At 43.2% G+C, this 15929-nt stretch overlaps 1 protein-coding gene across 8 annotated transcripts in view; it reads right to left on the bottom strand.

The window, feature by feature from the left end:
* The window catches only part of LOC100415537 (leucine rich repeat neuronal 1), a 330007-nt gene extending 315244 nt beyond the window's left edge, over positions 1-14763 (bottom strand). For 3 of the 8 annotated variants that reach the window (XR_013527445.1, XM_002758577.7, XM_035276158.3), the window contains exon 1: positions 13767-14763. Coding sequence is in view for 4 of the 8 variants with exons in the window: in XM_002758577.7 (XP_002758623.2) it covers positions 13767-14455 (689 nt within the window). In the remaining 4 variants the exon portion in view is untranslated. Of the gene's footprint in view, positions 1-3711; positions 3909-13766 lie in introns of all 8 variants that reach the window. The other 5 variants (XR_013527442.1, XR_013527443.1, XM_008982056.5 and 2 more) reach the window with 3 other exon arrangements.
* Between the last annotated feature and the right edge of the window lie 1166 nt (positions 14764-15929).

Raw genomic sequence — 15929 nt, 5'->3', positions numbered from 1 at the left:
CGTTCCTCTACTGAAGGAACGTTCTCTCTCCTCTTGCATAGCCACAGTTCACTCTGCATCCTGGAAACCACTTCTTCCTCTAGCTTCTTCAGTGATGTTGTGATTTTCAGGATGAAAATATCCAGCAGGCATTTGGAAACATAGGACTGGAGTTTGGAAGTGAGGCTATGGAGAGAAATTTGGGAGTTTTTCTCATAATGATCTAATAAGTAGAAGACTTAAGATCTCAAGGGACATAGAAAAGTAGGTTAGTAATAAAAGGGTGTAGGGGAGCCCAAGATTGACTGCCATAAAGGATGTAATAAAGGATTACTCAGCATCTTGCTGAAAAATGACAAACTCTACCCCCACTATCTCTTCTTCATAAGTATTTGGTAATAGTTTCTAAATTTAGTTATAAGTTAATGCAAAGATGGAACTAAAACAAATTGTTACAGGGGCAAAATGCTAACTCAGTGTTGAAATGATCTCATAAGCCATGATAATTAAGATCAGGCAGAAAGGTACATCTCTCCACTATAGATAAATCGATAGCAACTAAGTGTTATGGTCATTAGAGCCCCAGTGAAATTACTCAACATCTAAAGCCTGTGGAGGATCTTGTCCACTATCAGTCACCTCCATTCATGCGAATGCCAGCCAGATGTGGCTAAGTGCATTTTACACAATGAGTTCATGAATGAGAATGATAGTACATGCACGGAGCATGTGCATGCCAAGCAAGAGAAATGTTTCAGCTATCACAAAACTCCTATAAAAAAATCTACATCTCTGGGCAACACAGGTGATGTGTTGTCAATTAGCAAGTGTCTTAATCAGCTGTTCATCTACAATGAAAGGAAAATGTAGTATATGGAAGAAAAGGGCAATGAAGAGCAGAAAATAAAACAAGGTAAGCTAATTTACTAGACACTATGTGCATGTTGACATGTATTATGTCTTCCCATTCTCACAAACCTGTGATGCTACATTTTTTTTACAACCAAGATTCAGAGAAGTTAATCAGCATGCTCAAGGCCACACAGAAATGGAGGAGAAACTTTCTCCCTGATGTGCCTGACTTGTCATATGCCAGTCCACACCACATAAGACAGTGACATGCCCCCGAACCAGCTAAGACTCCATAGAATTGCTCACACAATTTCCCTCTCCACCAGTTCAAGCGTTCTGTCATGGTGACACATCTTTTCAGTACAGGATGCAGTCTCTTCTTTGCTGAACTTTGTACAAGTTCTGCCTTTTTTGAACTCCAAGTGCACTTTGGAACTAGGCACAAAAGAAGGTCCCACTTTATTCTATTCTAAGCCACACTGGTCTTCTCTCTGCTGATCGAGCATACCAAAAAAAGTCCTTCTCACCTCTGGGCTTTGGCTTACAAAGCTCTTCCCTCTCCATATCTTTTGCCTGGCGAACTCTCCCTTGACCTTCAGATTTTGCCTTAAATGTCACTTGTTTGGGGAGGTCTTCTCTTAGAAGGCTTTATGTTATATTCTCCTGGCCTCATGTACTTCTTTTTCACTGGACTAATACAGCCATCATTTTACACTTACTTGTGTGATAACTGGATTACTGCTTTTAGCTTACATCAGACAGCAAGCTCCACATGGGAAAGGAGCACAAATCATCTGTTTTGCTCTCCACTATATTCCCACCCCAGAGAAAAAGATCTGCACACAATGGGGCTGTGGATATCTGCCAAATGATCGCAGTGAATGACTGTCATGTTCTAAGAATTGTACCAAGTGCTTTCCCATATATTCTCATAGCAGCCCTATGGGTAGACATTATTCTTCCATTCTACAGATGAGTTTGGGGTTAATAAATTGAGTCTTTTAACCAATACTGAGCACAGCTATTACAGGACAGAGTTGATCTTCAAACCCGTCTGGTCTGAGCTCCTCTTTTTTTGCTTTGCTGCAGAATTCCTACAGATGATCACTTAATTATTTTGATTTGCTTCTATTCACTCTATCTCACCAGTGAGTCTGGAAGCTCATTTAGACAGAAATAACACAACATCCATTTTCTTTAACCCTCATATCACCTTTCCAATAGCACTTGATATTCTACATACATTTAATGAATACTTTTTGATTAATAACACTTTCTTGGCAGTATCACAAAAAGCATTCCCAAATGAGTTCAACTTTCTATAATAACCTCTCTAAAGCAGTAACATAGTAATATCTTTAAGTATAATACAGGTTTATGAACTACTCATTTTCTACCAAATACAAAGGAAATAACTTTGTAAAAATTATGTTAAAGAAGCAGTGTGGCAAAATGAAATAGACATGTGACACAGAAATCCCTTTCCTCTTTCAATGACTGAATATTCACTAGGTACATTTTCTATGTGCCAAATGCTTTCATAGGTGCCAGGGACCAAAGACTCAGTCATAGTCTTTTCCCTTAAGGAGCTGTTTGGTGGTGGTGGTATTACAGAATGTAAATAAATGCTCCTAAATTAACATAACACATGCTAGACTTGAGTGAGGACAAGGAGATGTGGGAGAATCAAGGACAGTGTGACTAACTCAGTCTGGAGGAAACCAGAATTACTGTTCCTACGCATACTTCTTACTAGCTGTAAGATACTGGGCAAAGATCCTTGTCTTGGGTCTTTTCCTACATCTTTAAAATGAAGATAATACACAACTCCCAGAGTTGACATGTGTTCCTCTCAGCACACTTAGAAAACTCCATTTACCGGCCTGCAAGGGTAGTCAGGTGACTAGCTGTGTGGCACTGGCTTTCCCCCAGAGCTTAGAGTATGAATATCTACAATTACCTGTAAATGTGGTCACAGCAATTGGAAAGCACTGATAATCAAGATTATACAAGACAATGAATATGGAGTTCTCTGCAATTGTTATTTCCATCTCACAAAGAATTTGAAGAATATCAGGTTAATGGTATTCTCAACTCTTCCCTTTACGTGCAAGTGAAAATTAGCTAGCTGAAACAGAGGAGGTGTTAGAGAGAGCAACTCATAGCAACCGGCCTCTGTGGGTTCACCAGGAATCTCTCCAAGGGCCACACCTGATTTTGGCTTGTCTGGTGACTTTCTATTTTTCTTTTCTTTCCTTTTTTTTTTTTTTTTTTTAAGAGACAACATCTTGCTATGTCACCCAGGCTAGAGTGCCATGGTGCAATCAGGGTTCATTGCTGCCTGGACCTCCTGGGTTCAGGTGACCCTCCTGCCTCAGTCTCCCAAGTAATTGGGACTATAGGTGTGCACCACCATGCTCAGTATACCTGGTGACTTTCCCTTGCTTCCAGAAAGATCTGTGGTTTAACTGCACTGTTCTAGTCTGGTCCTAACCAGGAGCTTTGTGATTTGGTCAAGACACAAGATGATGATGTTGTGTGATAATGATGATACTAAGAATTAACAACAACAATGGTAGCTGCATTGCCTGTGAACCACTCACAAGACGCTCGGCATTATTCTTAGAGTTTTACGTAGCCAACAACTTTCATATCACAATCGATGCAGAGAGATGAAGCTTTTGAGTTTGTTCATTAAAATGTCTTAAATTTAGCTCCTCTTGGTGGAATGATAGCTCTGAACCTAACCTATTCTTTTTAGTTAGAAAATGTGATTCCATGAATTACTATTTAGGGGCATTATAATATTTTCAGAGAGAAGAGAGAGTTGGATACATTAGAGAATCTAGAAACAAACAAAAAATAGTCCAATGTATTCACCTGTTTGCCAGTTCTTTCAAAGCACATGAGTGGAATCCCAATTTCCCAAGTCTGGACAAATATAAAGTACTCCAGGGTCCACCACAAAAGGTGACAACCATGTGAACTACTGACTTCATAAAATATCTCGTCTGAATCTTCCTGTTCCTTAAAATCTCTCCGCTTGCCTTGGAATTAGCTTCCTCAGATTGCAGACCCTGTAGCAGTTAGAAATGTCAGATGTGAACATAATAATACCACTTCTACTCATTGCTATAGTATACTAAGTATGTACCTTGGAACAGAAACTGTGCTAAGAACTTTATATGCATGTTCTCATTTAATGATTCTATGAGGCAGGTTCTATTATTATTTCCACTTTGCAGATGTAGATACTGAGGTTCCATGAAATCACCATAGATCGGAGCTGAGAAGCAGTTTTGAAACTAATTCTTCCCAAATCTAGGACATGCCTGGTTACCCACTCTTTCCCCTGCCTTGGGCTGCTCGTCCTGTAACACTATGGCAATGACTGACACATTGCTCTGATGCTTCACTTGCATATCAGAAGGATACCTTAAAGCAAAACAATCTTTAGAAGTGAATCTCAAGTAGTAGTTTTTAATATTAGTAGCAGTTTGAAGCTCATAAAAATCATTCGCTGCTTTTCATGGGCGGGTACGGGGGCTCATGCCTTTAATCCCAGCACTTTGGGAGGCTGAGGTGGGTGGATCTCTTGAGGTCAGGAGTTTGAGACCAGCATGGCTAACATGATGAAACCCCATCTCTACTAAAAATACAAAAATTAGTTGGGCACGGTGACATGCACCTGTAGTCCCACCTACTTAGGAGGAACGAGACTCGCCTGAACCCAGGAGGCAGAGGTTGCAGTGACCTGAGACAGAGCTATTACACTCCAGCCTGGGAAACAACAGTGAAACTCCATCACAAAAGAAAAAAAAATTACAAAATTAGCTGGGCATAGTGGCAGGCACCTATGGTCCCAGCTATTCAGAAGGCTGAGGCACAACAATCGCTTGAACCCTGGAGGCAGAGGCTGCAGTGAACCAATATCGAGCCACTGCACTCCAGCCTGGGCGACAGAAACAAGGCTCCATATTAAAGAAAATCATTCAATACTATTCATTAGAGTCAGCAACCTACTTATTTTGGCAAATATTGGCAGTAATTTTTTCAAAATTAATCACTTTACCTGTCTTTTCCCTGTGTAACAGAAAGTTGCTTTTGAATTTTTAGAAACCTTCTAAATTTAGACAATGATGATATAACTTAATAGGCAGTGAGATGGTAATGGTTAGGAGAATGCAGTCTGTAACTATGCATTCTCATCCATTTAAAATGATTTAAAGAGGGTTTATAAATATGTTCTGTTAATACTTGTAATATCTTAAAAGACAATTCAATGATTGGTTAAATAAACATACCAAACTAGATTTCAAAATTAAAAGTAGTTAAAAAAAGTGATTTTAGATAGATGTTAACATGGAAATATATAATATTTTGAGCAGAATGGGCTAAAAGAGCTAACATAGTCTAGTCCTTTTGTTTTATAGCTGCAATTAAAGAGGAAGAAAAATAGGCAAGCACTTTAACAGCACAGGTTTAGAGTCAGACAGACCCAAGTTCAATCCCTGCTTCTCTAATGACCAGCTCTCCTCCTATCATTCCCAAGTCACAGAGGCAGTTCTTGAAAATGCCCTGCCTGGAAAGCAGGAATGCCATACCTGAGAATTCAAATAAAGGATTGTCTCCTCTAAAACAGATATGTATCCATTCATTCAGTTGATGAATATTTATTACATGCACACTAGTTGTTTGACCTTGGGCAAGTTACTTAGTTGCAGCCTGCCTTAGTTTCCTGAGCTATAAGGTGGATGTCTACATTGCAGAATTGTTGCAAGGATTGAAAGGAGCTAATCCACATAAGGTGTTGGTGACGGTTCCCAACACATTGGAAAGGCACAGTGTAGGACATCATTGTTCTACTGCTACTACTATATGCTATGTTAGGGAAAATGGTGGGTTCTGGGGATAGAATTTGGGAGTAATATGTAATAATTTCCTCCCAATCACTAAAGTGTCTCATTTGCATAGAACTAATCTCTCACTGCAGTGCTCAGTCCTGGTAGTGAAGCCATTTGGGAACTTCGCCAGGATTCCAATTTGACAGTGTGAATGAATGCATGAAGAGAAAACTATTCCACCAGCATTTGCCCACATATTTTGTGTTTTGCCTTCAGATGGCTGTGAAGTGGCCTCTTGGTAAGAAAGGATGAGTTTCTGAGTATGTGATGAGGCTTGCTGTGTACCTGTATAACACAGCAAAGCTAACTGGTCCTTTGGGGGGTTAGGCCTCACATGTAGTCCTCACTGCACAGAACCAAAGTGAGCTGGAATAACGATCTGGAAAAAGCCAGTCATTGCTATTCCACTGTCCTCATGGTTCTCTGATGGTCTGATGAGTTCATATAGAGTCCATATATGTCCTGGAAACTCTCTGGATATGGCTGAAGTCCTACCTAACTCTGATTCCTGATCTTGGAAACCACAGAGAATAAAAAGAACCTTGAGTAGTCATGTGGCTTCTCAGTCTTACTTCTCATAGGAAACCTTACACTATCCCAGAGAAACCAAAACTCAGTATACTTTTCAGACCCTGAAGGAAGGCTCTCTCCAAAACTCATTTTGATATGCATGTCTTTCTAAACAAACAACAAACAAACTTGTAAGAAATCTGTCTCCCCTGCTCTATATGTGTGACGTGTGTGTGTGTATGTGTGCATATCTGTATACATTGGTCATTATTCTGATAGGATAGTTAAAATGCTCCTACTAAAGAAAAAACAAAAGTCAACAAAAAGAGAAAATGATACCACAATAACATCTTTTCTAGGCAGAACATCCTCCATTCTTCCCACATGTTTTGGGTTATCCCATTTTCCATCTCATTTTCTAACTCTAGCTGTGCTCTCTTATGAAGTTTTCTTCCCAGATTGTCACAAGTATTTTTTTAAGTGGCTAAGGTCAGCTTAAGCCATTAAGGAGAGGGCACGGTTAATCCTTAAGTGTAGGGGAAACCCAGCTTAAGTTTCCCTGCTTGATACTTTTTAATTGATGCATCACAGGTCCTTGCTTTCTTTGGTAACCCAAGAGCTAGAATGCTGAGTCACTGTCTTATTGTTACCTGTTTGGACTCCACAGTCCAGGAAGCAACTACCATCTGAGTGGAAGACACTAGGTCTGAGATAGGCAGGAAGTCTCAGGTCTTATCCCACCTCTGTCTTTCCCTAGATGTGTGACCCTAGACAAATTCAACTAGTGTTAGGAAGAGGAGCCTTGCAAGACCTCTTTTTTTTACAGATAAACTTGATCGAGTGACTTGTCCACAGTCACAATGAACCTCTCCATGATTCTGGTCCCTCAGTTATTGGGGAAAAGGAGAAAGAACAATCACATTTGGCATCTCAGGATGTTACAGGTCAAATGAGACACATATTTAAGGATTCGGCAAAGTTTAAAGCTCTAAAACATGAGGCAGTGTCAGCCCAGCTTTGTCAGCCCAGCTGCATTTTCTCTTCATGCAGCTTGTGCTGTCCTAAGTTTGTTGCTATCGACTTTCTGTTTCCAGCCTCCTCTCCTGTTTACTCAAGACACACTGAATTCTGACCAAGTGCTACAAGGAATTAACAACTTCATCTCCAGTTTAAAGTTCTCAACAAACTTAAGGAGTCTACCCTCTCTCAAGCAACCATCCAACCCACTTATGTTCAATGAGGCTAGATTGAAAATCGTCTCCTGCTGAGCACTTGTGTGGCAGGTGAAAGCCTGTTGTGTAAATTAACCAGTATGTTTCTTAAAGCCTCTGCTGGCAGCTAACATCTGAATTAAAGCTGCTGCTTCCATGTGTCTGTACCCTGCACTGTTGCCATCATAGCACACCATGCTGCACTTGTCAGACTCCTTTCTATAACCCTAACTAAACTGAAGCTCACTGAGGGCAGAGTAAGGATCCTTGGCACTACTGACATTTGGACCGGATAATTCTTTGTTATGGGAGCTGTCCTGGCAGCATCCCGGCTTCTACACATAAGATGCCAGTATAGCACCCTTGTCCCCACCCTCACTTGTGAAAGCAGCTGACCAAAAAGGTCTCCAAATATTGCCAAATGTCCCCTCAGAAGCAAAAATCACCCTTGGTTGAAATCCTCTGTGCAGAGTGCCTTTTTCATACAGAGCACCAAATATTTGTAGGAGAATGCATAGGTTGATGGAAACAAAATTCTCCAATGTACAAGCTGCAGAGAAATCAAGCTAACTTCTTTTGGTTTTATTGCCTTCTGTAATGCCTGGCATACAGCAGGTGCTCAATATATACCTGCTGTATGCCAGGGTGAACAGATGTTTAATGATTGTAAATGGCATCCTGTACCCCTGGTAAAATTTTTCCCCTCAAGAAGGCCCAGGTGAGGTGGTGAGGAACTGTCAATGATAGGGAGAGAAAATTTTAAAAAGAACAACAAAATCTCTTAGCTATGTGATTAGGGACCAGAAACATCACCCTGCAGAAAGGTGGGGCTGTACCCAGACTATTAGCTCTCTATTTAATTCAAGCACTTAGGGCAGAAATATATTATTTGTACTGGTAATATTTAAATCATTTACCAGTATACCTGGATCCTTTAGTGCACAACTTTCACAGGGCCGTGAAGCACCAGGAGGGTTGCAGGACATCCAGAAGGTCAAACATTGAGTCATTAGTGTCATTGCTGGGAATTGAGCCTGTGCCTTCCTGATTCTCTGTACAGTACTTGATTACACTGATTATTATGGATGAAAATTAAGACATCACTATTGTGAAATAACAATGCAGGTTAATGATATTCTTTATTGCCATGCTAACATTTTTTTTTCTAGAGGAGAAAATTATAGGCATGAAAGCAATTAAGCTACCTTTCTTTCTTTTAAAGCTTTTTTAGTTTTTCTCACTGCAGCTTCCCACTTAATAGTGAAAACTCATTTTTTGTTTCCTAGGTCTTACTGAGATAGATGCTAATATTGGTGCCGTCCATTGTCCCCCCACAAATTGAATATGACTATGCTAATATGTTATCTCACAAAGGGCAGTCATAAATAGGAAGAGCAAATATTTTGAAATGAATATTCAATGGACATTCTCCTGAAGAGGTTAGGCATTGCTGGAAGTGCCTCCCTTGAAAATCTTTTTCCAAGATTGCCCTTTCCCAGACACCACTGTAGGATGGCTCTCTTCCCTGGGTTGAAATGGTGGCTCCAGAATACAATGGCAGACTAATTTATGTGTTCCCCAAACTTTAAATAGTTGTCCTTTACTCCCAGGTCTACAAAATATCTGCCACAGAAACCTTTCACATAGGATATCATGTCACATGTATATTGTTAATGTAATTATGGTAACCAAAAAATACCACCAATGTGTCTGTTTCATACACAAATGAGGGGACAGCTGTGGAGTCCACATGTCTGCCAGTGGTATAATAGATGTGAGCTACGACAGCCTGGGTTGGAAAATTACAACTCGTTTATATTAATCAGAGCTTTCAAATAACACTCAACCTCTGAGCAATAAAGAGTGTAAATGGAAAGCAATAAGCAACTCTAAAAGCAGTTTTCACTCCACAGATTTAAAAACTAAGTGTCTTAAGCTGATACAGCAGCATCTTTAGAAGGTATTCTGAAGACAGAGTGGACAAGAACTTGGGAATGTATTATTCCAAGTTCCCTCCTGGCTTCTTTGCATCTCAGGGATGATTTTCAGTTCATTAGGTATAATGGTTCCATATAAATTAAATGTTTAATTGTGGTACTGGAAGCATGGCTTACAGAAACATTTTGGTAATCTCATTGATTATGGCAGCCTTATTCTCGCAACTCTATTATGTTACACATGACAAAAGTGAGGGTTGGTATGGAGTTAAACAAGATCCAAGATCATCCAGCTATGATTGGATAATAGCTTGTTAACCAACCAATCAACTGATAAAACTGTTAATAAAGCTCGACATTTGCCTAGAGCTTTGAAAACGTTCAAAAAGTAAAACATATAATAGTAGTAAGCTTGCATATTGTTTCTTTTAAAAAACTGTAACATTAAATAGTATGTATTTTAATTATTGGATAATATGCTTCACTAGTTCTACAGGGTACCCGTAAAGTCTGGAAACCTTTATCATTTTATCATGGATTACAATGCAATGTCAATAAACCATTTATCATCTATTTGTCTATATTTCAAAACTTGGAAAGCTACTTTCTATAATCTATAAAGTAGGTGAATGGTGATATGCTAAAACAAGAAATTAAAAAGCAAACTTCACTTAAAAAGACTTGTAGAACAAATGGATCCCTTGGTCACTAAATTGAATTTTACAGATATGGTTTAACTTTTGTCTCTATTCTGTACTTTGAGCCAAAACAAGAGAGAATAAATGTTTTTCTGACTTCATCTATATAATTATAATTTCATCCTGAATTAAATATTAATCAGAGCTCTATTCATGAGGTAAAGATACTTTCATTGTTCTCAGAAACATATGATTCTAAATGATCATATGATTCTAAAATGGAATTTGCTTTATCTCCAGAGTGGCTTAACCCAAAATAGATGTTTGACTTAATTTTAAAAAATCAAATACAATATTTGAATAACCTGACATATAGTGCTAAAATGAATCATTCGGAGAGCTATTATTCTGTTACTTAAAAATAAATTTTAAGTAAGCATTGTGAAAGTCTCATAAAAGTGACATCTGCATCCTATAATTTACCATATTTTATTTATGACTTATGGCCTACTTATGGTGATATAAAAAGCCCACCATTCTGATTATTTATCATCATTATTTGTATTCCACTGGCTTGAGATGCAGCAATATAACTCTGTAGAGATAGATATTCTTTAGTACCTAGTATATTCCCATGAGTGTCACTGCTTTAGAATATGTGGTAATAGCTCTAGCAGTTCAGGTCAAGAAGGTGGCCTTAGCACAGACTGACCAGAGAGAGATCAATGGTTGAGTTTTTCCTTGCTTTTTCAGAATTTCAGACATTAACCAGCGCTAGCTAAGGTTATTTTTCAGAACCACAGTCTGCAGGTGGATCTGGTCTTGAAATATTTAGCAGAATGATCCTTTTCTAATAATTAAACACTTTATTACTTTTATTTACCAAGAAATGTGTTCTAATCTTTTCTTTCATGAGACTTGCAGAATAAAGATTACACACAGGGAGGTTAATTGCCAAAGATAAGGTTTCACAAATGTGAGGGTCATTTTTAAGTTACCAGGTTTCAAAAATACACAGATGATAACTTTACAACAAACCACTTTATAGTCTAGTTTAGAAATGTCAAGTTTAAGTTACCCTTCAACTCTATCAGGGAGACAGAATCCCATGTGTGAAGAGTCAAATTAAGAGTTTATTACAATAATTTGTTACTTTCTGACTTCCGTATAGCTCTAAGACAGAAAATGCAAACTTGGCTATCACATTTTCATTTTTCCCCTCCTGGGAAAATATTGCCTTATGTATTAAAAGGCACTGAACCAGCAAAAAGTAACTTAAGGGAACATGTAAAATAGCAGACTAACATCTGTTGTCTACCCCTCCCCCAAACACTGAGCCCTCCAAAACAATGTTGTCTTTTTTTCTCGTGGGGGTGGGGGGTGTTGTATTTTAATGTCCCTTTCAGTGAATATATAAAATACAGGGGCAAATGCTGTTCAGTGAATAGGTTCTTTTTCCCTTCAACAGTGTTTGAGGTTGACAAAAGAAGAGGCCACTGGGGCTGGTTAGTCCTAGGTATTAATATAATCGCCTGCCTCATGTTCGGCCTTTTGTTCGGCTGTCACACAATGCGAAGAGGTGAACAGTGCAGTGTGGTCACTCGGCTAACATTAGACAGGGCAGAAAGGCCCTTGCTCCAGAGTCTGTTGCATGACTGCCTCCCCATTCACTTTTCTGTGACCTGAAAACCACTTGGGTAACGGGATGGGACACCTGCATCACCTGCGGTTCTACAAGTTTGGTACCTTAAGAACCAAAACGACTTTGACTAGACAGTGGACATGCTCATGAGATCTTCATGTCAGTCAAGGACATGAAGATAGTAGTGATCTTCTACTATCATGAATGGCTCTGACCATGAGGACCAAATTTGAGCAAGAGTCAAATTATTAAAAGAAGACTCGAGAAGTTGAGGGGTCAATTCAGAAATCACTTCAAGCCGACAGAAGTGGATTAAAATTACTGTTAGCCTCACATAAACCTATTCCTAACTGGCTCACAATATCCAGCTTGAATATTGCACGAATATATACAGCCAGGTAAAGAGTAAGCAGCACTTTGAGCTTTCAATACAATAGCACTTAAAGAATTTGGCTCTTGAATAAAGGTGTCAGCAAGCCATGGAATTCCCAAACAGAAAAACTCACACTGCTTCTTTATTCTATGTTCTTAAGGTCTATTGTTAACTGAAGACTCCTTGTCTTTTCAAATTCCTTCATGTGAATGGATGAGGCCAGACATCTGCCAGGATCCGCTCACATTTGCATGCAAATCAGAGACTTCAGGACACATATGGCCCTGGAGCCAGTAACACTTTTACTCTAGATTTATACTGATCAAAGTGCCTTCCTGAACTTTCCACTCCTCCAGCCCTGGCTTTTACAAATGAAGTAATGAGTCTATTCCGCTAATATTACTTGGACTGTCTTGGCAAAACAATACAAAACACGTTGTCTTTTAGAAAATCCTACACGCAAAAGCCGGAGTCGGCAGTACCTGTTCCCTCACTCCATCAGAATTCTACTCTTCCTTTGTGATTTAGGTTTGGGAATGAAAATACTTACACGGCAGGATGGGATTTAGACTCTTAGCCTTTGCCTTTTAGGTTCTAATGCTTCAAAACCATTTGCACCCCGGCCGGTCATTCACTTATGGCCAGGCTCTGTTCTTGACGTTGGGGCTACGGCGGTGAACACGGCGGGCAAGGTCCCCTTCTCCTGGAGCAGACATCCCGCAGAATCGCCCAGTCCGCGTACCTGCGCGTGCGTCCCCCCCCCCCACCCCCGGAACCGTCCCGGGACGAGCGGCCTTCCCGCTGCTGGACTTTCCCCCCCACCGCAGCCAGCCAGGCAGGGAGTCCCTGGGCGGGACGCGGGCGCCGCGGGAGGCGGGGAAGCGCCGAGTCGGCGGCTGCCCACACCCCTCTCCACACAGCACAAAGGACACTCGCTGGCAAACTTTCCTCGCTTCTGACCCAGGCCAAGCCGGGAACTCTGCGCCAGCTCGGTTCCTGGCGGGAATGAGGCTTCCCTAATATTTTGGGCTGTCTGGCAAGCGTCCTGAGGCTGCCACTCCTTCCGGGCTCAAAGCTCACAAGCTGAGGTCTATCCCCGCGTGGACCGCCGATAGCTGGGTAGATTCTTCCTAAGGCTCTGACTTCAGCACATTCAATGCCTTGTCAATTATGCCCTTTGCCCCTTTCTTTTACCAAGGCCACCGCCAAGACACCCTTTTTCTTTTCTCTCCCCATAATCCGCCACCTTCCTTTCCCTCCTCTTGGCCCTCTTTCCAACTCCCTGAGCTGGCTCCCTTTCCACGCTTTCCTCCAGCCCCAGCTGCCTTCCCCAGTTCACATCCCGGTAGCCCTCCTCCCTCCCAGTCCCCGGGCACCACCCTCCCTTGGTCGGCCCCTGAAATCCAGCGGGCTCGGCTCCAGTCACTGCCTTTTGCCTGTTTCTATCCGGCCTTCCTTCCCAACTGTCGCTCTCCCACACCCTGGTTTTTTTCTTTTTGGTGGGGGGAAACAGGGAGAGACGGAGCACTATATTCCCGTTTCCGCACTTCGTCATTTTCCCCAGCTCCATGAGCCGCGCCCCCTGGTCCCCCTTAGGCCCGCGATCTTACCCTGCGGTTCCCCAGACCCTCCAGGGTCCCCCACGCCACCAAGTTTGCTTCGACTTTACCTCGTTGCCTCCCACACCCCCCGCTGCGGCCCCGCTGGCCAGGGCACTTACCCCGAGGCCCACCTGGTGGGGGTGTCGGGGTGCGCACGGACCCGGCACCCGTGGCGGCGGCAGCAGCAGCAGCAGCAGCAGCAGCAGGAGGAGGAGGAGAACGACGAGGAGGAGGAGGAGAAGGAGGAGGAGGACGGGCCGAGAGGCGCCTCCTTCCCAGCCCGCAGCGCGCACTGGCTCCTCGGGGGACCCCCGGCAGAGCACCAAGACAGGAGGCGAGGCGGCAACACAAGCAACAGCTGCTGCACGGGGCTGGGCTCAGTCAGCTCTTCGAGGCCAGGGCAGGGGCAGGCAGGATTGGAAAAGAGGGTCAGAGAAGTGGGGTGCAGAGGGCGGGGCAGCGAGCGGCCAGGTCCGGAGGAAGGCGCCCCAGGCGAGTAGGGATGCCGCTGCGCGGTGGCAATCGCCCGGGCTGACGCCGCCGGCCCCTCTCCCCGCCCGACAGGCGCTTGCAGCCGCGGGCGCACGGGCCTCGCCTCGCTCCCCCGCTCGCTGCCGGCGCCCTCGGTGCGCCCCGCTTTGTGCTCCCCGCAGCCGGCGTGCACCTGGTGTAAGCAAAGGCGGTCAGCTGATGGGCCGCGCGCGGATTGGCTGCTCTGCCGTCTCCTCCCCTCCCGCCCGACCCCCTTCCAGGACTCCCCCTCCCGCCCCCGCCCCCGCCTTCGGCGTAGCCCGGTGCTGGGCACCATCTGTAGCCCGCCCAACAAAGGCGCAGCGCGGCGGGCCTCGGGTGGTCGGGCCGCGCTGCGCCGCCGCGGTCGCCGCTGCAGGGAGCAGCCGGCAGCCTCTTTTTGTCTAGGGGACAGCAGGCTGCGGCTGGGTAGGAAGGCGAGGCGCACTGATGTTTCTTAGCAAAAGACAGACCAAGAGGAAAAACAGTCCGTGCTAGGAGGCCAGCTAGGCACAATGGGGCCACATCTCTGTGCAACGCAGAACTTGGGCTCCAGGGCTGAGAAGCGGACGCAGTTGGGCCCGGGATTGTGACAGCCAAGTTTCCGGGTGAAATCCGACCCTGCGTCTTAAAATATAGGGCGCGTCCTCGGGCTGTGTGTGCGTGGCCTGGGGCGTCCTCCGCCGACCTGGCCCGGGCCGGTGCCCTTGCCGCGGGAAGGAGGATTCGGACGCTTACCTCAGTGGTGAAGTCGCTCCCCATTTGAGGAGGCTTTCTGAAAACGTTTCTGAAACTTTGAAATTACAGCTTTCTGATCTGTTAGGTGTAAAAGTTGTGTTTAAATAGGCGGCGGAGGACTGAGAACGCAGTCTTAAGTGGAGGGTCGGGAGGGAATGGGTCTTCGGAAACTGCAAGTGAACCGGCGTCTCAATTTCAAAATCGCCAGCAAGCACAGAACAGCACTCTTTACTGCGGGAATCTGCTTTAAGCGAAAGCATCATTAGACCCTCAGTACTTAACCACTTTGGGCAAAGGATTGTGGTGACATTTCATTATGATGTCTAAGCTTAAAACTTCTGGAGAATTTGGAAGGATATATTACTAGAGAATAATCTTTTGGATTCTTCTAAGCCACGAGTTAAATTCACTGTCAGTAATCATATTCTTGATCCTTCTAACATTTCTTGGCGTCTCGCATAGATCTGATAAACGTTTGATGTCCTTATGTTTTCACATACATTGTTATCCTGAAATTGTCATGTAGACATCAATGGTCACATTGTGTTTTAGAAGGCTTTAAGAAAAGATGATATTAGCACTTGGGCTAGAACATCTTGCAGACCAGAGGAACAGCTAGAGAAAAAGGCCCACTGCTGAATAAGATTTAAGATCTTTCAAAGCAAGTTGAGTCTAGACGCTTACCCAAGTTTTGTAACATGATTTTGTCTCTTTTCCCCCCTTTCATGCAGATTATCCATGGAGTTAGCATGCAGACAACATGGAGTTTGTCTGACAGAAGGTGGCCTCTGGTAGAAGCACAGAACTTGAATGGTCAGGGAAAGATAGAATGCAGGTTTCTTAGGGAGTCTCCATTAGGTTTCCAGCCTGTCTTCCTGGGAGTGGAAGAGAGATGAGGTTGTGCCCTTCAAGGAGGAGCTTTACAGAGAGGTCTTAAAGGAGCATTTGGAGCAATTAATGATGGTGACAGTTGCTCCTAGGAGGCAAAATCTAGAACAGCCTCCAGGTTTTGGAAGAGACTTTGTGAGAATGGT

This window comes from Callithrix jacchus, chromosome 15, assembly GCF_049354715.1.
Source record: "Callithrix jacchus isolate 240 chromosome 15, calJac240_pri, whole genome shotgun sequence".
Classification (NCBI taxonomy): domain Eukaryota; kingdom Metazoa; phylum Chordata; class Mammalia; order Primates; family Cebidae; genus Callithrix; species Callithrix jacchus.
The sequence above is the reverse complement of the archived record's forward strand: the minus strand, read 5'-3'. Positions and strand labels throughout refer to the sequence as shown.